Here is a 26,818-nt window from a genome sequence, read left to right as displayed (position 1 = left end):
TTTTGTCATTTACTTTTAAACATGATGTACTAATTATCATTGCTTTTCATTCTGGAAGACATATTTTTCACAGAATTGATCTCCCACACAATAGGCATGCTTTTACACAATTACAAATCAAAATCTTAATTAGGATACAGGGATACAAAAAAACCTTTTAAAATGCATCTGCAATTTAGTGAATTTTCTTTGCAGGAGTTGCTTGAAATTGGAGGACTACATTGTTGATTTTGATAATGTTTCAATTTATCTGTGAACATTGAACCTTTTTTAAATAAGAACAAGTATTGAACTCTTTATTGTTTTCATTTTTAGTGGTGCTAAGAAAAAGCCAATTTTAACAGTGGATCAGTTTTGGCAGTTTTTAAATAAAGAACAACGGGATCCTAGACTGAATGAGATTCTGTATCCACATTGTACACGGTCAATGGCTCAGGAGTACATATCTAAGTATGAAACAAAAGTAGGAATGGCAGAAAGAGGTAAGAAAATAAGTATTTTCTATAGTTTCAAAGGCATATATTTTGTGTTTTTGAAAATACTTGACCAGAAAGCATATTTAGAAACAACTGTTTAGCTAAATTGATTATTTTAGACCTTGTATGTTTGTCAGTGGATTAGCAATTAATTGAGTACATAATAAATGCACATAGGTTGGGTGTATACACATACACGTATTAGCTGAAAGTGCAGTCATTTTGTGATGGCATTATGGATTTATATAGTACAAATAATCATACATAGACAAAAAAGTTTGTTTAGTCCTGAAGTTGAATAATGTTAATTGGTGTATATTTTATATGTGACTTTTAGCGTAATAATTTAAAAGCCTGCAGATCATGCTTAGCACAAAAGCTGTTTCATATAGAACATTTGAACATTTTGTGTAAATCTGTTCATTATAGCTCCATCAAAACATTTTGCGCAAATGCTGTTCATGATAGCACATTTATACATTTTTTGCAAAGACAGTTCATTATACATGTAGCACATTGATACATTTTATGCAAATTTTAAAGTAGTTCATTATATCATGTATAAATTATTGCAAAGGCAGTTCACGTCGCCACATTTATAAGTTGTGTGTAAAAGCAGTTCATTATATCATTTGTGCATCTCATTCAAAGACAGTTCATTCTAGCACATTTATACATTTTGTGCAATAGCAGGTTCTTATAGCACATTTATGCATTTAATGCAAACATAGTTCATAATTTATATACTTTTTGTGCAAAAGCAGTTTACAATTGCACATATATATATGTCATATATGTTATATGTACAGATATTACTCATTAATAAATTTTGATTTTGCGAAAAAGTAATTTATATTATAGTCACATTTAAAAGTTATTTGAACATTTTAAGCAAAAGCATTTCATTATAGCATATTTATACATTTATGCAAAAGCAATTCATTACAGCACATTTATACATTTTATGCAAAAGCAATTCATAACACTATATTTATACATTCTATGCAAAAACAAATCATGATAACACTTTTATACATTTATGCAAAAGCAGTTCATTACAGCATATTTATACATTTTATGGAAAAGCATATCATGATAGCACTATCATAAATTTGGTGAAAAAGCAATTCATAAACGCACTAGCAGTTCATCATAGCATATTTATACATTTTATGCAAAAGCAATTCATAACACTATATTTATACATTTTATGCAAAAACAATTCATTATAGCATATTTAACATTTTATGCAAAAGCCACAGCACATTTATATGTTTATAAATATTGTGAAAAAGCAATTCATAATTGCACATAAAAGTTATTAATACATTTTATGCAAAAGCAATTCATAGAAGCATTTTGATAAATTTTATGCAAAAGCAATTCATGATAGCACTTTTATTATTTTATGCAAAAGCAGTTAATAATGGCACATCTATACATTTTTTTATCAAAAGGGGTTAATGACAGCACAATTGTATATTTTGTGCAAGATCAGTTCATTAACACTGAGCACATGTGTTGATTTATTAGACTCAACAAATATTTTAATTTGCTCTGTGCAATAGAGATTTGATGTTATACTTACACATAGATTCTTCACCGAAACATTAAGACAGCTTAATCTTAAGAGTGTATTCATAAAATAAGTTTTTCAAAATACTGAATTTTGTATTAAGAGTTTTGAAGAGAATATAAAGCCAATGAGAAGGTACCTTATATAGTAAAGTGATCATCAATTTTTAAGCAAATGTGAATTTTACATTGCAGATTATAATTATCATTACTCATGTAGTTTTTTGCACCGATACAGTTTATAAGCAATGTTAACTATACAGGCTTAGGAAAATTCTGAATTTGTCTAGTTTTTGCCTTTTAAAACTTTATTTAAATCCAAATCCATATACCGGTAACATAGTCATTAACTTTTGTAAACATTTTCTGAGTTACGTTTTGACAGATAAGTGTTGAAAGTTTTAAGTATTGTCTAATGCATTACATAAATTTTAATGTTTTAAGCTATTTTACAACTAAAATTATGTAAATGTTAACCAAATTTTATAAAGTTGTAAATTATATGATTTTCTGTACGTAAATGTTTATAATATCTGGTTCAAATTGATTAAACTTAGTTGCTGGAGACTTTATTAAAAATTGTTCAATATAAGATTAAGTGTAATTTTGGGTCTCTGAAACAAATAGCAAAATTTATGCTATTTGTTATATTTCTACCTAAAAATCTCAAAAAAATAAGAAGGAACTTTAAATTATGAAAACAATGTTCAGGTAGATACATTTGAAATGATACAGAATTATGTTAAAGTTCATGTGTTGTACTTTACTATATTTGATTTTGAAACAGATTATGAGTTTTCCTTAAAAGTAACGACCAAACAATTGTCCTTGAGTTTTGATGCACAGCCATCAGTAATGTCAACAACAACAAAATAAATAAAAATTAGCATACAAAATAAATTATTTGTAAAAGTACAGTCTGATGAATGTTGATGCTGATGTAGGATAACCTAGACATACAAATCTATTTCATATACAGTACCATGAAAATAACAAATAAATAATCTTTTCTCATATTTAAACCACTTATTTGAAGCTACATCTTTGTAATATTTCCATCAAAAGACTTTTATAAAGAAAGTGAATCTTTTTAATTCATTTTTCGTGCAATCTTGTCTTTATTCACATCATTTTATGCACTTTTTCTCACATCATCACATTTATTGTTTAGCTGAGGAAGGTAAGAGGCATGTTTAAATGTGGCATGAGTTTAGACTAGACAGTCTTACAATACACCATCCTGTTTGCTCACTTGGATTAAAAGATCGTCTTGTGCTCCTAAATTGCCTATCTAGAATAGATGAAAATTTGTGTTGAATACGTCCTGCCCTACCTCACACGAAGTCACAATCTTCACTCGTTTATCTGGTCAATAGAAATATCTTGATTAGGGGACACTTTTTACATTAAAGCAGTGTGCTATTTCTTGACCCTCATCCTTTTCCTAAACACAGGTTTTTGTGCCATTATGAGATATCACATGCTATAAACTAAACAATGTCATTCCCTGAATAGCTGTTCAAACTTAGGTGACATTACCAGAGTTTGCAGTGTCAGTAACTGTTTACACAAGGTTTATGTTTGAGAATTGTCCTATGATGTAGGAATCAAATTTTTTATATGCTAAGAGATCTGAAAATATAAAAATAAGGATATGTAGAAGGATTGTTAATGAGACAAATATCAACAAAAAGTCAAATGAAGTGTATGCAGGCAATTATAGCTATATAGCCAATTGTAGCAACCTTCAACAATGAGAAAAACCAATACCTGAGTGTGTGAAAGGTGGTAAATGGTGACAAATGGGTGTATTGTAAGCTGTGAGTTTGATAAACAATTTGCATTGATTATCAATGTCAATTATTTCTATTTGATTTTTAAGTTGAGAGGTCAAACGTCACCATATATTAGTATAGAATTTGATACAGCACCGAAGCATGGTCTTATTCCTCATTTTCATCATAAATAACATTTTTATTTTGCGGTATTTTATTTTCAAGGTATTTTTTTAATAGATTAGTTATTTTTTATGGTTCTTTATTAAAAAAGTATTAGATATTTTATTTACATTGTACACACTATATATCATTCTTTTTGTTATCATAGATTTAGAAAGAAAAACAAATGATCGGGTATCTGTAGATTATTTAAAAACAAGTATTTGATATTAGATGATATCAAATATCAGTGGGATGTTATAATAGTTTATTACTTTGTAGTTTAATGGTTGAAGGTCAAATAGAAAACTATTGTGTGGTCCACAAATCTGACCAACTGGTTTATTTATCATTTATAAATATTATGATTCATTGTGTCAGATTATTACTAATGTTTTATCGGTTGAAAATAAAAGTATAACCAACTAGAAAAGGACAAACATGTACTTTGGTGCATTTAATTCAGCCAACGGCAGTCATTTTAAGTATAAATTTTTGGCAAGTAGGTCTGTAAGGGAATCTAGAATATTTCAAATGGTTTTCCTGGGTTACTCTTCAACTGTTATTCTTGAAAACCCAAATATATATATACTTAAAACATATTTTTGGAGCAAAAGCAGCCAAAATTGGTAGTTGAAACTATCTTATGGTCATTTTTACGAGACAAATTTTTGTACCAAAGTTTGAATGAATACCAAAAAATATGCGGAATGCATCAATGAGATAGCAACCCAACAATAAAGAACAACTTTCTTGATTACATTAAAAAAAATCAAATCTATTTGCTCCTTTGCTTTTTCCATTAAAGAGTCTTTTAAAAAAATCTGTTCGAATCTATTTGCTCTTTTGCTTTTTCCATTAAAGAGTCTTTTAAAAAAATCTGTTCGAATCTATTTGCTCTTTTGCTTTTTCCATTAAAGAGTCTTTTAATAAAATCTGTTATTACAACAAAGTTAAAGTCAGGTAAAGTGTATATACTGAAATTTCAAACATTAGATGATAATTGTGGGAGATATTGATCTGTTAGCATGATTAAGGCCTTGAGGGAATTATCAAAGTCATGCAATTTTAATGTCCAGTATAAAATATGGCCTTTGGATCAGTCAATGTATTATTAAATTTGATAATCTGTGTATTCTCTCTATCGTTTGTCTATCAATCATTATAAGTTCTGATCAAAATTAACCTTTCTGACGAATGTCGTGATTTGGTTATATTTAAGTATTCATATTTCATTAGCAGTAAAACAACAGATAGAGAAATCTGATGGTCCTTTAGAGGGGGATTGAAGAACTTTTTTTCTGGAATTAGTAAGGTCCTGTTAACATGGTTAAATTGTAAGGAATTTGGGATTTCATTAAAGTCTAATGTGAGAATAAACACATTATTTTCATGGGAATTCAGTTGTTGGCAAATATTTTCTCCACAATTCATGATTACACACCATTCTACCCAATGCCCACCCCTTTAGACTCCAGTTCAAATTTGAATACTTTTGGCAGACTATTATTATATATATCAAGCATAAGTAAATTTACACATCACTATGCATTTTTAATTTTCCATGCCTTTAAAGGGAAGTTGAATTTTCAATTTAGATGAAATTATTGAATTTTGATCAATTAACTAACTGTACAGGTTGCACATAGATGCAACATTGGAATCCAGATCCCTTACATCTATGAAGGTCATGAAATGGAGTAACAAAAAATCATTTATCGACAAATAAAATATGTTTTCATGGGTTAATTGGTTTGAAAATGAGAATCATTAGTTAGTTCTGGGTAAAATTGGTTTCGTAAGTTGGTAAAATACCCCCCAAAAATCCAAGCAATTTACACCTCAAATCAATAAATCGTTATCTTTTTATAAAAGTCTGCGGACTTTTTATGTCTTAGATTCTTTAGGTAGTTCTCTGTTAAAAAAAGAGGATATCCAATGCAACAAATACATATAAAAAAAATATTTTAAAAAATGAAAGGGACCACCGTTGTAGCAACATAGAATTTCCAATAATATAATTACTTAGATTTCTTTTTTCAACACATATATTTAACTAACAATTAAACATTCAAGATATTCCTCTGTTTCCTATACCTATATAGCTTGTTTCACATCTATCTTGTGACAACTATAATATAATCATAATTGATACTAGAATGATCATGCAAGACAACCGATCATTTAAATATCTGACATGTTTCTATTTTTCTGGTTTCAGGCCATGTGACACAAGAGGGTTTTCTGAAATTTCTGATGGGTGAAGAGAACAATGTGGTCGCACCAGAACTGTTGGATCTGAGTCAAGAAATGACACATCCTTTAGCTCACTACTTCATCAATTCTAGCCATAATACGTACTTAACAGGTATTCAATGATTATGTTCATAAGTTGGAATATTCTTCCGTGCCTCTGTTTAAAATTTTGATTTAGAGTATTATATGGTGACATCAATTTGAAACCTCTTACACCTGTTCATTATGTAGTGAACTATTTACTAAATTACAAATAAAAGTTTGTTACCTTATTTATTGAGCAGGGTTATAATTAGTTTGGAGTAGCTTAAAGTTCATCTTGTTTTTTATAGTGCTTTATTAAAGTAATGTAAAACTCTTTTTAGATATAGAATTTTTAGCTCACCTGACCTGAAAGGTCAAGTGAGCTTTTCTCATCACTTGGCGTCCGTCGTCCGTCGTCCTGCGTCCGTAAACTTTTACAAAAATCTTCTCCTCTGAAACTACTGGGCCAAATTTTACCAAACTTGGCCACAATCATCCTTGGGGTATCTAGTTTAAAAAATGTGTCCGGTGACCTGGCCATCCAACCAAGATGGCCGCCATGGCTAAAAATAGAACACAGGGGTAAAATGTATATTTTGGCTTATATCTTTGAAACCAAAACATTTAGAGCAAATCTGACACGGGGTAAAATTGTTAATCAGGTCAAGATCTATCTGCCCTAGAATTTTCAGATGAATCGGACAACCCGTTGTTAGGTTGCTGCCCCTGAATTGGTTATTTTAAGGAAATTTTGCAGTTTTTGGTTATTATCTTGAATACTATTATAGATAGAGATAAACTGTAAACAGCAATAATGTTCAGCAAAGTAAAACCTACAAATAAGTCAACATGACCAAAATTGTCAGTCAACCCCTTAAGGAGTTATTGCCCTTTATAGTAAATTTTTAACAAATTTTCGTCTGTTTTTGTAACTTGTACAAAAATCTTCTTCTCTGAAACTACATGGCCAAATTAAACCAAACTTGGCGATAATTATCATTGTGGTATATAGTTTGAAAAATGTGTCTGATGACACCGCCTACCAAACAAAATGGCTGACATGGCTAAAATTAGAACATAGTGGTAAAATGCAGTTTTTGATTTATATCTTTAAAACTAAGACATTTAGGGCAAATCTTTCAAGATTTAAATGTCCATCAGAATAAGATCTATCCCCTCGCAAATTTTCAGATGAATCTGACAACTCGTTATTGGGTTGCTGCCCTAAAATTGGTACTTTTAAGGAAATTTTGCAGTTTTTGGTTATTATCTTGAATACTATTATAGATAGAGATAAACTGTAAACAGCAATTTTGTTCAGCAAAGTAGGATCTACAAATAAGTCAACATGATAAAAATTGTAAGAGTACCCCTTAAGGAGTTATTGCCCTTTATAGTCAATTTTGAACAAATTTTCGTCATTTTTGTAACTTGTACAAAAATCTTCTTTTCTAAAACTATGGGCCATATTAAACTAAACGTGGCCACAATCATCACTATAGTATCTATTTAAAAAAAGTGTCTAATGACCCCACCTACCAACCAAGATGACCGACATCAGTAAAAACAGTAACAGGTGAGCGACACAGGCTCTTGAGAGCCTCTAGTTTAATGATCCAGAGTAACATATCATTGATATGGTCATAATTATAAATCAACTGTTACAAAACATTGAATTTTTTAAATATTAAGGCTTTTCTAATCCAGAAAAAGATTATTTTTTCAGAATTTAGCAAGACTTTTGGTCCTTAATGCTCTTCATAATCGTAATTTATATGGCCTTTTTTGTCTTTTTTTTTATTTGAGCGTCACTGATAAGTCTTTTGTAGATGTTTGTGAATGTGCATCTAACACATTTACAAAATTTCAATCCTGGTATCTTGGTATCTATGATGAGTTTATAGACCTAAATATCTGTTTGAACACTTCCTATAAATAATGTGTGAAAATTCTGGTTAAAATAAAGATCTTGAATGTATTTAATACAAATTATTCGATTTCCGAATTCTGAATTCTTAAAATTTCAAGTTCAAGCCATCTTTATTTACTGTGCAGGTCATCAGTTAACTGGTAGATCTTCCACTGAGATGTACCGACAGGTGTTACTAAGTGGGTGTCGCTGTATAGAACTAGACTGTTGGGATGGGAGGAATAATGACGAGGAACCAATTATAACACATGGCTATACAATGTGCACAGAAATTTATTTTAAGGTATGTCTTTACATAATGTGGAGTTATTAAAGAGGCATAACTGATATATTTGCAATGTGTATGAATAATGAATATGCACACATTATGACACATACAGCACAACAAAAATATTTCTTATTGTTTGTCTCAAACTTAACTCCAAAAGTCTGTAACCAGGTTAATATAATAAAGAAGATGTGGTATGATTGCCAATGAGACAACTGTCCACAAGAGACCAAAATGACACAGAAATTAGCAACTATAGGTAATTATATGGCCTTCAACAATGAGCAAAGCCCATACTGCATAGTCAGCTATAAAAGGCCCTGAAATGATAATGTAAAACAATTCAAATGAGAAAATTTGACTGAGTTTATCTATTCACATTATTGTGTAATGCATACTTATGGAAGTTTGAGTGTGAGTGTAATTGTCTGAGGAATACCTGAGAAAATCAGGGAGTTAACATAAACATAATAAATGGCTAAAAGTTCCAAACATACATAATTTATAAGTGTCAATCCTAAAATCATTTTCAAGCATAAAAATCTTAATAAAAAAACGGACAGAATATTTTCATGATTGCAATGACTTTGATTTTGTAGGAAGTTATAGAAGCCATAGCTGAAAGTGCCTTTAAAACATCAGAATACCCAGTCATATTGTCATTTGAAAATCATTGCTCGTAAGTTGGTTGAGAAGTGTTTTATGCATTTAGGAGATAACTGTATTGTATTTAAAGCTCTGTCAGCATTAGTTGGTGATTTGATGATTGCAAGTTAAGTTTACTGGTGTCGCTTTAGCTGAGCCTTTAAACAGGTATTTGCGACCAACAAATTACCAATTGATGTATGAGCTTTTGAAAAAAACAATATTGTTATCTCCCTTCTAATGAAACTGATAGAAAACAATGTTAAAACATACATTTGAAATCTGTCAATTATCATCTGTGCTTGCATGTACGTATTCTTGATGCCATGAAAGTGAGTGATATTATCCAATCAAAAGGAACGTTACAAACAATAGTGCATAAGAATGTGAAACATTGGCTGAAATTCAGTGTGAAAATTTTTAATGAGTGAGCACAGCAAAAAATGTTGAAAAGTTTCAAATTATTTTGAACAGCTGATATTTGTTTAGTAAAACTGAACATATTTATTGGATTTATGATGAAAACAACATTTACATATTTTTATTCCCCAGATACAGATATGTACAATTATTGTTGGCAGACTTCAATTTTAATGATTAAAGGAAACATTTGTTGGTCATTTGTTTATTTATAGCAAATCTTTATGTCTTTTTTTAAATATGTCAAATACAACTTTCAAGTAAACACTTTTAGAACCTACAGAAAAAGAAGTGTATTCAAATATTAATGGCTAATTGTTTTCTTCATTACAGACCAAAACAACAAGCAAAAATGGCTTCCCATTGTAGGAACATTTTTGGAGACCTGTTGTTGACAGAATGTCTTGACTCATATCCGGTAAGTTATTGGTAGAATTTATGTCTCAATAGATATAAGATGATGTGGTATGAGTTCCAGTGAGGCAACTCTCCATCCAAGTCACAATTTATAAGAGTAAACCATTATAGGTCAAAGTACAGTCTTCAAAATTGAGCCTTAACTCACACTGAACAGCAAGCTGTAAAGTGCCCCAAAGCCTACATCAGAATCATATGTCTGTTGAAGGAAAAGATTGCTATGAATGCATCTAATCACTAATAGAATTAGAATTTGGGTGAAAAAAGGTCAAATACTGAAAGCACAGGTTATTAGATGATCATGATGGGGCATAATTAATTGTCAGAGTTGTAATACTTTGTAGATAAATATAAATTGCAAAATTACAGAAGGGAATTATAAAACCTATTTTCATTGAAAACAGTGTGAAGATTTATTGAAGTCATAAAGACTATACAAGGATATATAGCAGTAACTGTAGATGTTTATGATCACTAGAACTTTGAATTCTAGTTTTGAGAGTCATCTGTTTAAGGTGGTACCCAACACTTTCACTAAAATTAATTTGGCTCGTTTAATTTTCATAAAATTTTGTCAAAGTATTTACTTTGACCCTTAAACAAAAATATAAAAATTTGAAAAAATTTTAACCAACCGTTTTGTCAGAAAAATTACAATAGCACTTTGACAAAAACCAGTTTTGATCATTGAGAAGCTTAATATTCCTTTTACAACACAACGTAATTAAAACGTTTAGCTGACTTTACAGAGTTATCTCCCTGTAGTGTAAGGTACCACCTTAAGCAGTTGCTTTCATGTTATAGAGTATGGGCATCTTTGTGACCAAGATCATTCACTACCCAGATCAAGCCAATTTTGTTTTAGCAGGTTACTGGTTTGTCATTCTTAAACATTAATTGAAACTATTGAAAAGCATTATTGGATTAAGTATACTCTAAAGACAGTACATTCTTGTGTTATTATTGAGTTGCAGTCTCATTAATGTATTGGGGTCTAAGTTTACAGTATTGACCTGTCATATTACTTATAACTGTAAACTGGTTGACTCAAATTACTTATATTTTGATTGACTATTGTCTTATATTACTTGTACTTTATTTTATGAAACATCTACGTTAGTAGAGGGGCATTATGTTTTCTGGTCTGTTGGTCCCTTTGTTTGTTTGTTTATTTGTTTGTTCCCGCATAAAGTTAAAGTTTTTGGTCAAGGTAGTTTTTGATGAAGTTGAAGTCCAATCAACTTGAAACTTAGTACACATATTCCTTATAATATGATCTTTCTAATTTAAATGCCAAATAAGATTCTTGACCCCAATTTCACTGTCCACTGAACATAAAAAATGATAGTGTGAATAGAGCATCTGTATTCTATGGACACATTCTTGTTACTATTGTCTTACTGTGGATTCATTTATTGTCGAGCCTTCGACTTTAGTCGAAAAAGCGAGACTAAGCGATCCTACATTCCGTTGTCGTCGGCGGCGGCGTCCACAAATATTCACTCTGTGGTTAAAGTTTTTGAAAATTTAATAACTTTCTTAAACTATGCTGGATTTCTACCAAACTTGGACAGAAGCCTGTTTATGATCATAAGATAGTATCCAGAAGTAAATTTTTCAAAAATAAAATTCCATTTTTTCTGTTTTTTACTTATAAGTCGACTTAGTTTTTTCTGCAGGGAAACATTACATTCACTCTGTGGTTAAAGTTTTTAAAATTTTAATAACTTTTTTTTAACTATCATGGGTTTGTACCAAACTTGGACAGAAGCTTGTTTATGATCATAAGATAGTATCCAGAAGTAAATTTTGTAAAAAATAAATCCAGTTAACATAAAATACAGTCTGCACTTTAAGTTTTTAAAACATTTATTCGATTCATAAACTATCCTGAAATGTACACTGTATACAAACTTGGACAGAAGCATCTTACAATCAAATGATAGTATCAGTAGGAATATTTTTATTGATTGTTTTCCTCATTTTTGTTGAGCCTGGGAGTTACAGCAAAAGTAGGCGAGACACTGGGTTCCGCGGAACCCTTACAAATTTTTGTTGTGGGTACCAATTTTCGTGGATTAAGGAAAACTTGTATGTTTTTGTAGATATTTAATTCCGTTGGTTTGCTGAAGTCTGTATACAAGCCTATATAAAATTTTGTATTCGTTGAACATTTAATTTTGTGGTTCACCTGTACCCACAAAATCCTCGAAAAATAGTATCCAACGAATAATAATGAATCAAGAGTATTGCTTATACCTTTATTGACCGTGACTAATATTGCATTTATTTATTCAGCTTGAGTTAGGAGAAGGATTACCCCCACCTTGTGCACTGATGAGAAAAATTATAGTGAAAAACAAGAAGAAACATTTCCATCATAATAAAGGTAAGTTTTTGTATGATATTAATCAACAAAGTGCCATTAGAATTTTTTTCATCACTAGATGTCCATTTTCCATCTTGTTTTACCCAATTGTATGGATTTAAAAGTCAAGTGCCTTTCAATTTGGTATGATACAAATTGTACACAGTCGGATAATTACTTTGAGTTCCATTGTGCAAGATGACAAACGCATATTCCTTCTTTTTTATTAGCATTTAAGGATGTCTGCTGCTCTAATTTAAAATAACAAGGATTTCATGTGGTTGCTTAAAATGAAAACAACTTTGATATTTAAACAAAATAAAGTAATAAAATCATTAGTCTCGTGTGTAGTTTTCAAAATACGAGACATTTAGAAAATGGCGGGAAAAGGGTTTTCTTCAGACTTTACTATTTGTTAACATTGGAATTGTTTTTTACCCTTTAAACCAAGAAAAAATAACAAGGATTTCATGCCGCCAGATCACTAAATCTGAAATGATCTATTGAACAGATTTATGAAGACAAAAGTGGGGTGTCATGTAAAAAAAAATTTAATACATTTGGATGGATAAAACCTGAGAAAATCGAAAATATGACAAGAATTCAAAAACATGACCAGCAGACATCCTTAACAGACTGACAGAAGTATATCAACAATATTTTAATTTCAATGACATTTACATTTAATTCAACATTCATGTTCAAGTTAACTTCCATACATGTATACTTTCACTTTCTATTTATACTCACTATACTTTTATTGTGACATAAGGTATATCTACTCGATTTTGACCTTCAGGTGTAATACCACCATTGATTTTCCCCTATTAGTCTTTGTTAAATTTGCACTTTTCAAAAAATTGTGCAGAATTTATCTTTGTTTCAAATAAAGAAATACTTGGCATGGGTAAAGTTTTATCCTGTCCAGTTCTATAGAAAAAGTTTCACATAACATTTCATTGCATATAAAAAAATAACCATCATTGGAAGCTAACCAATCAAATTTCTCCCCTTATTCTATCTGAGTACAAGGTTTAGTCACCATGTAACCTCAAGATTACAAAATTTTCTATAGAAATCACAGATAAAAAATAATGGTGTTTTGAAATACCCAAGACATATGTTTATGACACAGAAATAGTTTTACTGCAATAAAATGTAGCTACAACGGTCAAATTCAAGGGAATATTTTTTTAGACCTACTTTCGTATACAACCGGATGTGACGTACCATGATTTGGTGGTATTACACCTTCAAGATTTTCTGTATTATTTTCGTTCTGCATATCTGAAGACTGTGCCCTTTATAAGCATCCAAACATTTGGATCTCATTAAATTACTGCAGTTATGCCTAAAGTATTATTTTTATAACTGCTTTTACGTTTTGTGTTTTTATCGTAACAACCCTGCATACCCGAGGCATCCACTTTAAGGATCTATCGGATTCAATATTTACCATCTATCTTGTTAAAGATTCACCAGGCTTTGGTTCACTGTCGTTGTAATTTTATTTCTGAAAATGTTTTAGCACAACGTGAACGTGTGAGCAAACAGAACAGTACAACAAAATATGAAGAGGGAGAAGAAAAGGAACAACGACGACGGAACTCAAGTCTGAGTCCAGAAAATAGCGTAGAAAGTCCAGACCAAGATACAACTAATGAATTTATTGGACCTGTTGAGGAGGAGTCTGATACAGACCATAGTGAATATGATTCTGATGAAGAAGAGGGAGTCAAAATTGTAAAGGTTAAAATATATAGTGAAGATAAGGTGAGTCGACTGAGAAGACTTAGCTGTACTGTTTTATTATATCTTAACAACTTTCTTTTATAATTAGATAGTTCAAATACTTTAGGAAAAAGAACTGCTAATGGTAAATCAATGATATAGGTCAGGGGAACCACTAAATGTGAAAAGTCAATGATATTTAGTATGCAGTTGTAATAGCTCTGTAAGATTGTCCCTCATTGACTTTGAGTATTTTGCTTTATTTAAATGTTAAAGTATTGCTATTTTAATTACTATGTCAACAATTTATTAGTTAAATATGTATTATTATTTTGTTTACCATAGGGCACTGCAGGTAGAGAAGCTGAAGCAGGATTAGAAATGTCAGAACTTGTTAATTACATACAGCCAGTCCATTTCCACTCATTTGATACATCAGAAAGTGAGTAGAACAAAAATAGTAATGGACTGTCATATAAAATTTCATAATTACCCTAAAATTGAAGACAATGATGAGTTCAATGTTAAAAATTTCATCAAAATCTGACTTCAAGTTTTTGACAAAGTTTTAAAAAAAAAGAGTTGTTTTATGAAATAAAAGGGGAAATTAGGAATGGTGAAACACTTTTGACAGAAAGACTGTATGTTTCAAATAAATGTCACAAGACAGCAACCCAATAACAAAACAAAAAAACTACTTCTAGAGGTGAATATAAATTCTTCTACAATAGACTGGTGACCTGAAAATTTGTATTAATCTAAATTGTATTGAGTCTAAAAAAGTTAACTGATTAAATGAAAAAAATGTTGATTGATCTGTTATCAACATCAAAATCTGAAAAATACCTTCTGTGTCTCTTTAAAAAGAACATTGATATATAACATTAGATGACCACTGGCAAGATTTCTAGCTTGGGATATGCACATTAACATTTGTCAGGCTTTTTTACCGTTCTAGAGTTTTGCCCCTTTAGAAAGGGGAAAATGTTTTGTTTCCGTTCTCTAGCTTTAGTTGGACTGAACAAAATGTTATAAAACTTACACAAAATGCTTATTACCACAAAACTCTGACCAAATACAAATTTGGGTAGCATTACTTCTACAGTTCTTGAGTTAGGTCCCTTTATAGTTATATAAGTTATATGCAAGCAGGGGCATCATCTGTGTTACATGGACACATTTCCCATTTATTTGTCTATCAGTGGTTCTTTAAAGAACTTACTATTATAAATATGATTTCGAGGAAAGATCTATACACATATAACAGTCTTTGCATATTTAATGTGACAAGTGTTTTCTATATTGAATTTTTATATTCTTGTTAATTTTGATTTTAAATAATCTTTTTGTTCTGTGCATACATGTCATTTCACAATTATTTTTTTCCAGAGAAACAAAAGAGTTATGAGATATCATCTTTTGTGGAAACCCAAGCCACCAGTTTACTGAAAGAAAACCCTGTAGATTTTGTCAAGTATCCTTTTTACATGACCAGGCTTTTACTATACTACATTTGAATTGTTTTTGCATCTTATTCAGCTTATTTTATAGTGACACAATAGAACTTTAATCTGTGCGACTCAAACACTCTGACAACTTTTTTTAATCATTTCACAACAAAATCATTTGATGAATCTGCTTTTCAGAATCTTAAGGACTATGATAATCCCATTGTTTGTACAAAAAATGAAAATAACATCACGTAACTCACGTAACTCATTGAATTTATGTTGTTTAAGACATTTTTCACCACTAACCGCTGTAAAATTTCTGTTTCATTAGCCCTTAGATGAAGGCATTAAGAATTTAAACACTAAAAAGTTGTCAACTTTTTTTTTCTGGTGTGTTCATCTACCCATAAACTTTCATGAAATAGTTATTAAAAGTACCAGGATTATAATTTTAAACGCCAGACACGTGTTTCGTCTACAAAAGACTCATCAGTTACGCTCAGATCAAAATAGTTAAAAAGCCAAACAAATACAAAGTTGAAGAGCATTGATGAAAGGCAGTATGTTTACATTATTACATCCTTTGATTAATGAAACTAGAATTTCATATACATTTTCACTATTCTAACTATACAAAGTATTTAACACCCATCCATAGTTCAGATTTCCAAGTTCCTGCTTTTGGTTTCATGTATGATTTTATGAAACATCTGTTTTCCTTAACTGTGTCCTAGTTACAACAAACGTCAGTTAAGTAGAATTTATCCACGTGGAACAAGAGTAGACTCTAGTAACTTTTTACCTCAGGTAAGTTTGCTCTACGATACTACATGTACTTGTTTATTAAAATTTTTAAAGATGACATTATTTAAGGACAGTTACTCTGATGAAGGTGTCAAATTAAAATCCTATTATGATAGCAAAATGGTCTAGATAAAAAAAATCAGAAAATACCTGATATACTTTGAGGAAAACACAATGCCATGGCCTTAAAGAAAAAAATGAAAACAATAAAGTACAAATAGCTACTCGTTAACAACATAAGACATTACAACATGAACAAAAACAAGTTTTCCTGTAAAATTGAATTTAGTTATCCTTCAAAGTTCATGTCAAATGATTTTATTTATATACATAGAAAAGATCAAGACCAGCAAATCAAATTTTTATGAAGGTTTATGCTTGTTAGTTGGTTTGTTAGGCAACTTTCAGCATCCTTGGCTCATACCTGCCAACTTTTCAAAATGCCCATGGGGGTTTTGCATGCAAGATGGCTGTCATTGTCCTAAAAAGCCTGCAAGGGGGCATGCAAATACATTTTAATGTTGTTGTTTGGCTTCTTCATAGTCTTGGGAGCCTTCATGGGGAAAATCCCCCGCAAATAGTGACAGTTGGCAGGTATGTTGGCTATATCATAGACATAACTTTTATTTATGTTGGCATCCAGAGTACTAAGATAGAATCACAGGATAACTTGTATTCCTTGTCAATAAAGCTAAATAGAGTATAACTAGTTACAAGTTGGGATCAAAACCTACAATTTTTAGAGTTGGCAAGCTAGTGAACACTGTAAATATACAACTTGGACCATTAAACACTATTCAACAAGCATAGACATTACAAACATAAAGATGGTATTTTTTGTTAACTTGCCCTTGTACAAAAATCTATGTATTTGTCCACCATTCAAAGATACTGACAGGCAATTAACCTTTTTAAAGCAGTTGGGTATGGGTATTGGATAAAAAAAGGAATCAATGCATTAATTCTTTAGCCTCAAACATTATAAAAACTACACTAGATTATATTGCCGAGATTATATATTTGTGTTATGACTGCATGATTTCATTATAGCAAATATAAACCAAAATAAATTCTCCATTTCAGATATTTTGGAATGCAGGTTGTCAAATGGTAGCCCTCAACTTCCAGACCTTAGGTTTGTGTCTTATTTAGCATATGAACAGCAAATTAAACTAAAACACAATTATCCTGAAACAATTATGATCGTATTATGGGTTTTTTCATGCTATTTAAATAGCAATGTGACGTCAGAATTTCCATTGAAAAAACATACATAGTAAGAATTCATATAATGTACAAACACATATGACTTGACCATTTAAGGTGGTACCCAACACTTAAACTAAAATTAATTTGGCTCGTTTAAATTTCTTAAAATTTTGACAAAGAATTTACTTTAACCCTTTGACAAAAAATTTAAAAAATAGAAAATTTGAACCAACCGTTTTATCAGAAAAATTACACTGGTTATATAGCAGTTTGACAATACCTATTTTGATCAGCAGTTTGACAAACACTTATTTTGATTATTGAGAAGCCTAACTTTCCCTTTACAACACAACATAATTAAAACGTTTAGCTGATTTTACAGAGTTATCTCCCTGTAGTGTTAGGTACCACCTTAAAAGAAATTAAATCATCATCATAGACAGCAATCATATTTTTGTAATTGAAGAAATACAAAATCTTTTTGCAACTTTTTGAAGTTTTGGCTGTTATGTTGAAATAAATCTGACAGTGAAATTTTTGTATTTTAGTCCAGTTGATACTATCAAAGATGTCTTAGAACGTTTACAAATTTATCTTTCTACAGATTTAGCAATGCAATTGAACCAGGGAGTATTTGAATACAATAATAGGTCAGGATACGTATTGAAACCAGATTTTATGAGACGTCATGATAGAAGGTTTGATCCATTTGCTGAGTCCACTGTGGATGGTATTGTGGCAGGAACAGTTTATGTTAAGGTAAATACTGTGGATTAATTTATTTTCATGGGTACCAATTTTCGTAGATTGAGGAAAACTAGCATTTTCATGGATATTTTATTTCCTGTTTTTTCCCGGGTCTGCACATATAAGACCGTAGGAAATTTGTCATTTTTGTTGAACATTTGATTTCATGGTTCACCTGTAACAACAATGTCCACGAAAAATTAATATCCCACAAATAATAATGAATCCACCATATTAGATTTAAGATTATATTGTATTATTGATTACTGTTTCACACCAATTCCAGAACTATTGGCTATTATCTTGCGGTCAGGGCTATTCCAGAAAAAAATGTATGGGGGGTTGGAAGGCACATTGTATTAATAATACATGGGTGATGGTATCAGAGCAACTTTTCACACTCTAATGCACTATAATTCTCAATTACAATTGTATGGGTGGTGGGTACTAACAAAAACTGCCTTCCAAACCCCCCCCCCCCCCATACATTTTTTTCTGGAATAGCCCTCAGATTTTATTGGTGGAGGATAGAGTGCCAATGGAGGTACTAACATTTGACTGGAGAGCTAACAACCCTAGTCAATTAAGATTTGGGTCGAATGCACTTGCAATGTGCAGGGTTTCTAACTCATAACCTCAGGGTTGACAGTCTTTGGTGATACAGTAATTGGACTCATAAGATATTTTATCAGGAACAGTTTCTGTAAGGTTAAATAGCTGTTGAATAATATTGTGACTGAAAACATTTATCTATTTCATATTATTGAAATTATAATTCATGGATTAGCTATTTCACAAAGTCCATGTGAAATTAGTAAGAATGAATTCACAGTAAATGAAAATTTCCTTAATTGTAGGTGATATCAGGTCAGATGTTATCAGACAAGAAAATAAATACATATGTGGAAGTAGATATGTATGGTTTACCTACAGATACTGTCAGGAAAAAGTATAAAACAAAAACTATCATGAATAATGGAATTAATCCTGTGTATGATGAAGACCCTTTTATATTTAAAAAAGTAAGTAAGAATATATTTCCAAGGTAAGAAAATGAGACTTACAAGTCAGAGATTACCATCTTTTTCTATAATTTTGTCTTTATAGTCCAGAGAATCTGAGGTTTAACCTCAAACAAATTGCAACAGAATTATTTTTTCATGAAAAACGAAGATTACAACTATATTATTAACATATAAAAAATCGGCAAAAATCGACCACGGCAAAGTTGTATAATTTATGAGAATTAAAAAGGTAAAATTCCACTGAATTTCATGCAACGTAATGCGCGCCATACGTCAAAAGGGAAATAACTTGTACACTGCAACTACAATATGTCAACAAGCGGCATTTGTTTTTGACTTGGATTTGACCCAGTGGAACTTAAAACTGGTGAGTAAAGCTTGACTATTATAATAAATGTATAAAAATAAATACATTTATCATGTTTTGAATCTTTAAAAAAGTATTTGTTTCCCCCCAGTTGCATTATTTTGCCATATTCCCCCTTCACTTGTCATTTTCAATTCCATCATTTTTTACATTGATTTATTACAATAAATCATGTTTCCTAGTCTTGGAAATTGTTTTAAATGTATAATAACTGTTTACCAACGTTTTTCACTGAAAAAAAGACATTTCTCAGGGAGGTTACGTTAAAAATAAAAAAAGTATGGAACGCCGTTTGTGACACAAAGAATGAACGAGTAAAAACAAGTATTTGTATTTTCATTCCTATAAATGCTTTTGTAGTAATCTTTGTTGTTGTTTTTAAGTATCTTATAATGACCAGCTGTACGCACTGTGGTGTTAGGCGTTCTATTATCGTTGGTTGGCCGCCAGGAGTACGGTTTATGGATCATATATAACTTATGTTTAAATTTACCATTTTTTTAAAATTTTAACAGTGTGGATAACATTGTTTTTTACTGTTTACTTTGCAAATAAAATATGAAATACCTTTATTGTTTTTAATTAACCTATTCATGGGCTAATAATGTAATTTTACTTTTAATCAAATTAAATTTTTATATGGTTGTGATTGAAAAATCAAAACTTTCTGTTTCAGGATGAAATGGTGATCGAAGACAAGTCCGAAAAAAGAAAGCAATGGTTATTTATCCGTTTATACCACTAGAGCAGCAAAATTGAGTGATAGTAAGTTTCATGCAAATATATATTTCTTTGAAGTTGAATGATGAAGCTTATTCTTTTTTATATGACCATCCGTATGTTTGCCCACGCGATCATGTTCACTGTTAAGCAATTAGAACATAATATAACCGTCAAACAAATTTTGAAAAACTGCAGAATTGAGTATTAAAACTAGCGAATTCGATTTGCATCCAGTTACGAACTACAGTGATTAAACATGACATTATTTTAATGATATCAATTGTAAAGTTTTATTAACAATGTGTAGAGCGTGAACTAAACAAATAATTCTTTTCTTTGCTTTGAAACTAAATTATATTCTTCATTCATTTCAGATGTCTGGAAGTAACTGTGTGATATGCAACGAACCTTTGGAGAATGGGCAAGTTCTGATAACGATAAGAGAAAAAGGTGCAAAAACAATCAATGAAGTAAGCAGCAAACATAGACATCAAAACGTATTTGCTGTAGCCGGCCAAATACTACACCAAGAATGTCGAAAAAAATATACTAATGCTAAAGAGATTCAGAAAATTGGTAAAGAGAATGCTGATAACGATAGATTTGATCGACTCACGCGATCATCACAGTATTTTGATTTTAGAGAACACTGTTTGTTTTGTGGACAGTCAGCGCAAATGTCAGATAGAAAATATGGAATAGAAGTATATCCAGTGAGAACTTTTGAATTCCAACAGAAAATTGATGCAATATGCAAAGACAGAAAAGATTCATGGGCTGCTGACGTTTTGGCAAAACTTGAATATGCACAAGACTTACCTGCAGCAGATGCTATTTACCATCAGAAATGTAGCGTCAACTTCAGGACAGGGAAAAATATACCAATTGGTGGAACACCAGAGCAAAAACGAAAAAAGCAAGGTAGACCAGATCACACTGAAGCAAATACAGCTTTTCTAAAAACCATGGATTACTTGCTAGAAAATGAAGAAGACCAATTGACAGTAAAAGACCTCGTTCATCAAATGACACAGTTTTGTGGAGATCTGGCATACACAACAGTACACATGAAATCAAAGATCAAAACACACTTTGGTGATGAAGCTTTTATTACCGACGTCTGTGGAAAACCAAATGTGGTCACTCTTCGTAAAACGGCATCTGTTCTTCTGCAAGAATTTCATCAGAGTCAAAAAACTTCCGATCCTGAAACAGAAAAAAGAGATTATCAAAACAGTATCTTCCACTGTCTTGAAAGATCATGACACTGAAAATGTAGAACATCTTTCTTCTCTTGAAGACTCTGAAATTCACAATGAAAACATTTTTATCCAGGATTTAAATAAATTGAGTTATACTTTTGATGAAATCCTAGAACGACATCTTCCAGTAGACACCCTTGATCAGAATGAGGTATTGATAAAAATACGCGACAGTATATCAACTTTTAGAAAATCACATATCGAAAACCGGACAGCTCGACTATGATTTCTATATATGGATATGGTGGACTTGCTGCGTAATTTCATCAAAGCTGAAAGAACTGGAAACTGGACCCTTCATCTTCAAACTATTCAAAAAATGTTACCATACTTTGCTGCTGCAGGACATAACTTATATCTAAAATCTGCGTATGTTTACCTGCAGCAAATGCATGGGTTATCAAGAACAAATCCGGCAATAAACGAAGCTCTCATGTCAGGCTTCCATGTGATGAGAAGAAGTGATCGGTTTTGGTCAGGTTTATCATCGGATCTGATCATAAAGCAAGTTTTGATGAGATGCATTAAAACAACTGGAGGTCTCACCAGAGGTCGAGGGATGACAGATGCGCAGAGACCATTGTGGATTTTGTCTATGCCACAGTGTATTCAGATGAATGAGGCCATGCAACAAGTAACTGGTGTAAACTTTGAAATGAGCGAACAGCACAAAGAAATGTGCATTCCAAGGAAGGTACGGGATACCAAAGACACAACAACATTTCTTGACTTTCTTGGAGAAAGAAGTCCATTTTCTATCGATAAAAATCTGAGGAACATCGAAACAGGAGCAACTGGCGACAGCAACGTAAATTCTGACAATGCACTGGTCATAGGACACAATATAATATCGTCAATGGAAGGTAAATGTATTGACGAGTTTGTATTCAAAAGAAAAAACCAAGTAACAACTCTATCTTCAAAATTAAATATCAAAGTAGATAATGAAGAAATATCTGTCGATCCACAATTGTTGTTTAACGACCAGTTACTACTGCTAATACCATGTTTCCAGATGTATCTCAAGTCTTTAAGTACGAACTAAGCGCTGTACCAGCTGCTTTGTTTGAACCGTCTGGGTTGATGCGACAGGCACAGAAATCAACATTGGCAGATGAAATATGGAACACGGGAAGTTGTGTATTTTCAGATGACCTTGGTACCGATGTTCGCCACGTAATCGACGGTGGTTCCCTGATACAGCGAATCCCATGGAAAAAAGGTGCGACATTTGCAGAAATATGTCAGTTATACATCGACCATATTAATAAGAGATATCCCATTCCAATAAATGTCTTTGATGGGTATGGTTCCGGACCAACGACAAAAGATCATGTACATGAACGGAGATCGAAAGGTGTGACTGGTACACACATCTCATTCAAAGATAGCACACTGTTCAAATCAAAGAAGGAAATTTTCTTAGCTAATGGAGAAAACAAGCAAAACTTTATCAATATGCTTTGTAATAAAATGGATAATGAAGGATTTATTTCTCTTCAATCTGCTGCTGATGCTGATGTTCTTATTGCATCAACTGCTGTACGATATGCATCTTGTTACCCTACCGTTGTCGTTGGTGAAGACACTGATGTTCTCATACTACTGCTTTTCCATGCAGAGGAAAATTCTAAACCATTGGTTTTTCAATCCGATAAAATTCGAAAGTCTAAAGTATGGGATATTAAAAAGACTAAAGAGTTGCTTGGAAATGAAATAGTCGATTTGTTTCCATTTATTCATGCTATCACAGGGTGTGACATGACATCTAGACTTTACGGTATAGGGAAGAAGGAAGGACTAAAGCGGTTGCGTGAGAATGCCTTTTTTAGAGAGTTAGCTTCAGTATTTTTAAAACAAGATGCAACGTCAGATGATGTTATACAATCAGGACAGTCAGCTCTTGTTATATTATACGGAGGTGATACAGGAGAAAGCTTAGACCAGTTACGCTACAGAAAATTTAACCATAAAGTTCTTACCAATTCTTTGTCTTGTGTACATGTTCAGTCCTTGCCACCTACCTCAGAAGCAGCGTCTCAGCACTGCAAGCGTGCATATTATCAGATCCAAGAATGGACAAATGACTCTGTCCATATGTTAAGTCCATCAGACTGGGGATGGGTTCTACAAGGTACATCACTTTGTCCAATTAGAACAATTTTGCCTCCAGCTCCAGATAATTTATTGCACGTGATTAGATGTAAATGCAAATCTGGTTGCGATACACGCAGATGCACTTGTAGAAAAAACGGTCTTGACTGTAGCTCAGCATGTAGCGAATGTAAGGGACTGAACTGTTCAAACTGTAAAGTACTTGAGATTCATGAAGACGAGGACGATAGTGACATTTAATTCTTACATATACATGATTGGTTGGTGATGTGACTCTATAACATTTAAGCAAAAACTTTGAACGAAATTTTGTTTTTATAAGATTTACTTTTATCACAATGTGAATTCAGAAATATTTTATTTGGTCTCCCTCTTCTGTAACTATTCAAACTACATTAATGTGTCAAAATAATGAATACGATGTTTCTGTTGAAGTCTATTCTATCTTTGAGGGATTAAAATTCTTCAAGTTAATATTCGAGATGATTTTTTTTAGGTTTATAAATTTTCCAGTTGTCAGCGATTTTCTATTCAAATCAGCGTTTTTTCTCCAAAAAAAACTTACAGCTATGCATTTTTAAGATTTCATCACGATAATACATATAATTGCAACGTTTTCGAAAAAAAATAAGGACTTCGAGTAAAAAATTTTTTTTTTTTTTTTTTTCCAGTTTTCAGCGATTTTCTATTCAAAATCAGCGTTTTTTGAAAGAAAAAAAAAATGAAGACTATGCATTTTTGATATTTGATCACGATGATACATATGATTGAAACGTTTTCTGAAAAAAATAGGGACTTTGAGTAAAAATTAAAAAAAAATATCATTTTTTCCAGTTTTTAGCGATTTTTACATAAAAATCACCATTTTACCCCTAAAACACAAATTTCCCGTGGTCTGTGAAACGCCGATTTTTAATATGTCACTAACAGGTATTCAATGAAACAAAATTGATATAAATTATTTCTGTTGCAATTACTTTGAGGTTGAGCCATTTTTTTCCTCAGATTCCCTGGACTATTAGAAGGGTTTCAAGTTCTAATTTAAAGGATTTATATTTGCTTAATTAGATATTAAAAATTTGCAGGAATAAAACTTATCAATCTTTTAAAATTGATGAATGTATCTCCTTCATGCATAGCTCCGACTCATTTTGGGTTATTATCAGCTCTTTAACATTTCAAAGATTTTGGTCTTGATCATCAGAAAACAGATATTGTTTGCTGAAATGGGCATTAAAAGTTGTATCCTTCAATGTAACCGAACAGGGCATTTGACATTGCCTATATCCACTGGAAAGCTGTTTTATAAACTGTATATATCTTAACTTGCAGGTTGTCTTACCAAATTTAGCTGTGATACGTCTTGCCGTTTATGAAGAGAATGGAAAAATGTTGGGACATCGAGTGTTAACAGTACAAGGTCTTAGACCAGGTAATCCATGTTTATTATTATGTCTGTGTAATAAAAAAAAAATATTGCTGTCTTTTCTAGCACTTTAGAAACTAAATGCTATTTTATGTTCAAAGAATAGTTAAGTTTCCTCAATGTGTTAAGTTTGAAATGTATTTCCATATGCAAAATGTACAAGTATTTCTTGTTTGTTTGATTGAATCACATTTTTAGTGGATTGCCTCTGCCCAGGAAGCAAAATCTTTTTATCATTTTTTATCAACATCATATTCGATATTGAAAAAAATTTGATTTAATTCAAATTATTTCTTTTGCAGGTTATCGACATATACCACTTAGGAATGAGTTTAATTTACCATTGAATTTGCAAACCTTATTTGTACATATTTGTGTCAAAGATTTCGTTCCTGATGATATGGAATGTAAGTGATCTCCCTTGAGAGCTGTATATAAAATTTATTTGATCCATAGATCATTAAATTGTGCACTTTCCCATTACATTTCCCATGTCACAATGTAGATGTTATAAACGTCACAATAACAAAGCATATTTATTGTTCAAAATTAAATTCTTACTTAAAATTCACTGGGCTTCCTTTAATTTACATATTAAGACAGCCAAAAGAAAAAGTTTTCATGCAAGATGAATTCATGCATTAAGATCACCAAAGATCATTTTGAAGCTTTCCAATAGTCACTGTGTTTTTATCTTTTACTGACTATTAAATATAAATCAGCAAGGCTCAGATTTAAATAAATAATAAACAATTATATTGAATAGGCAAATAGAGATATCATTGGATGGAAAATTTATAAACGAAACTAAGTATTTTATATTGTAGCTAATTATCCTCTAAAATCGTGAATAGTTAGTGAAATCCATTGATTCCGTTAGATTTTGATAAAGGTATTGTGTGTGAATGTACTGAGAAATGTTTTGACTGGTATTTTAGCCTTTGCAATGCGGATTACCAATCCTTTATCAAAGACTCCGCCGCCAATTACAAGGCTTAAATCCAAAAAAACAAACAGGACAAAAATGTTATCAAGATACCTAGATGATGACATTATAGTAAGTGGTAGTATTCCTCCTCTTTCTCAATCTCACTACAGCATGTGTATGAACAAGTCATTAAACTATTGATGCAAATTAGCTTAATTTTCCTCTAAAATCTTTTGCATTACCTTTGTATATATGATACTCTCTGACATTCAAGATACTGTGGATTCAATAATATTTGATGGGTACCAATTTTCATGGTTAAAAGTAAACAACAAATTGAAATGTTCATGGAAGTTATAATTTTAAAGAAGCTTGTATGTAGACCTTGACAAATCTTTGAAACAAGTATCCAGGAAAACATTACTTTCCTCAATCCATGAACATTGGTAGCCATAAATGAAAATGAATCCACAGTACATTATTTATCTGAATTGGAATGAGCATGAAAATCTATTTTCCATTTTTACAGTACTGGCAGCAGCTTTAATAAATCCTATTGCTTACTTGTCAGAACTCGATAGACATACTAAACAACTGGCCATATTTGAATTGGACGAGGTATGTAATCACATGATCATGAATAAATCTAAATACTGTATATCTAGAAATCTTTTCGTGTGAAAAGATAACTTGCAGCAAAATTTATCCTACAGA

At 31.4% G+C, this 26,818-nt stretch overlaps 2 protein-coding genes across 5 annotated transcripts in view; both read left to right on the top strand.

Moving 5' to 3' along the window:
* Positions 1–26,818, top strand: part of LOC134711279 (1-phosphatidylinositol 4,5-bisphosphate phosphodiesterase beta-1-like) — an 80,547-nt gene that overhangs the window by 36,810 nt on the left and 16,919 nt on the right. For 3 of the 4 annotated variants that reach the window (XM_063571803.1, XM_063571805.1, XM_063571801.1), the window contains 16 exons: positions 316–482; positions 6,210–6,356; positions 8,324–8,481; positions 9,066–9,145; positions 9,865–9,949; positions 12,247–12,337; positions 13,845–14,089; positions 14,393–14,489; positions 15,437–15,521; positions 16,233–16,305; positions 17,386–17,437; positions 18,116–18,270; positions 19,116–19,280; positions 25,083–25,182; positions 25,479–25,583; positions 26,115–26,233. In XM_063571803.1, coding sequence (XP_063427873.1) covers positions 316–482; positions 6,210–6,356; positions 8,324–8,481; positions 9,066–9,145; positions 9,865–9,949; positions 12,247–12,337; positions 13,845–14,089; positions 14,393–14,489; positions 15,437–15,521; positions 16,233–16,305; positions 17,386–17,437; positions 18,116–18,270; positions 19,116–19,280; positions 25,083–25,182; positions 25,479–25,583; positions 26,115–26,233 — 1,924 coding nt within the window. Of the gene's footprint in view, positions 1–315; positions 483–6,209; positions 6,357–8,323; positions 8,482–9,065; positions 9,146–9,864; positions 9,950–12,246; positions 12,338–13,844; positions 14,090–14,392; positions 14,490–15,436; positions 15,522–16,232; positions 16,306–17,385; positions 17,438–18,115; positions 18,271–19,115; positions 19,281–25,082; positions 25,183–25,478; positions 25,584–26,114; positions 26,234–26,633; positions 26,723–26,818 lie in introns of all 4 variants that reach the window. The other variant, XM_063571804.1, reaches the window with a different exon arrangement.
* On the top strand, positions 19,519–21,638 carry LOC134709392 (uncharacterized). The gene is made up of 3 exons (XM_063569560.1): positions 19,519–19,650; positions 20,327–20,415; positions 20,748–21,638. Exon 3 carries the CDS (start codon positions 20,748–20,750, stop codon positions 21,636–21,638), a length of 891 nt encoding a protein of 296 aa, XP_063425630.1. The 5' UTR covers positions 19,519–19,650; positions 20,327–20,415.

Source organism: Mytilus trossulus, chromosome 3 (genome assembly GCF_036588685.1).
Source record: "Mytilus trossulus isolate FHL-02 chromosome 3, PNRI_Mtr1.1.1.hap1, whole genome shotgun sequence".
Lineage (NCBI taxonomy): Eukaryota > Metazoa > Mollusca > Bivalvia > Mytilida > Mytilidae > Mytilus > Mytilus trossulus.
This window is presented reverse-complemented; position numbering and strand designations above follow the sequence as displayed.

Coding starts and splice junctions, on each gene's coding strand:
- LOC134709392 (XM_063569560.1), top strand. CDS start 20,748: ATGTCTGGAAGTAACTGTGTGATATGCAACGAACCTTTGGAGAATGGG.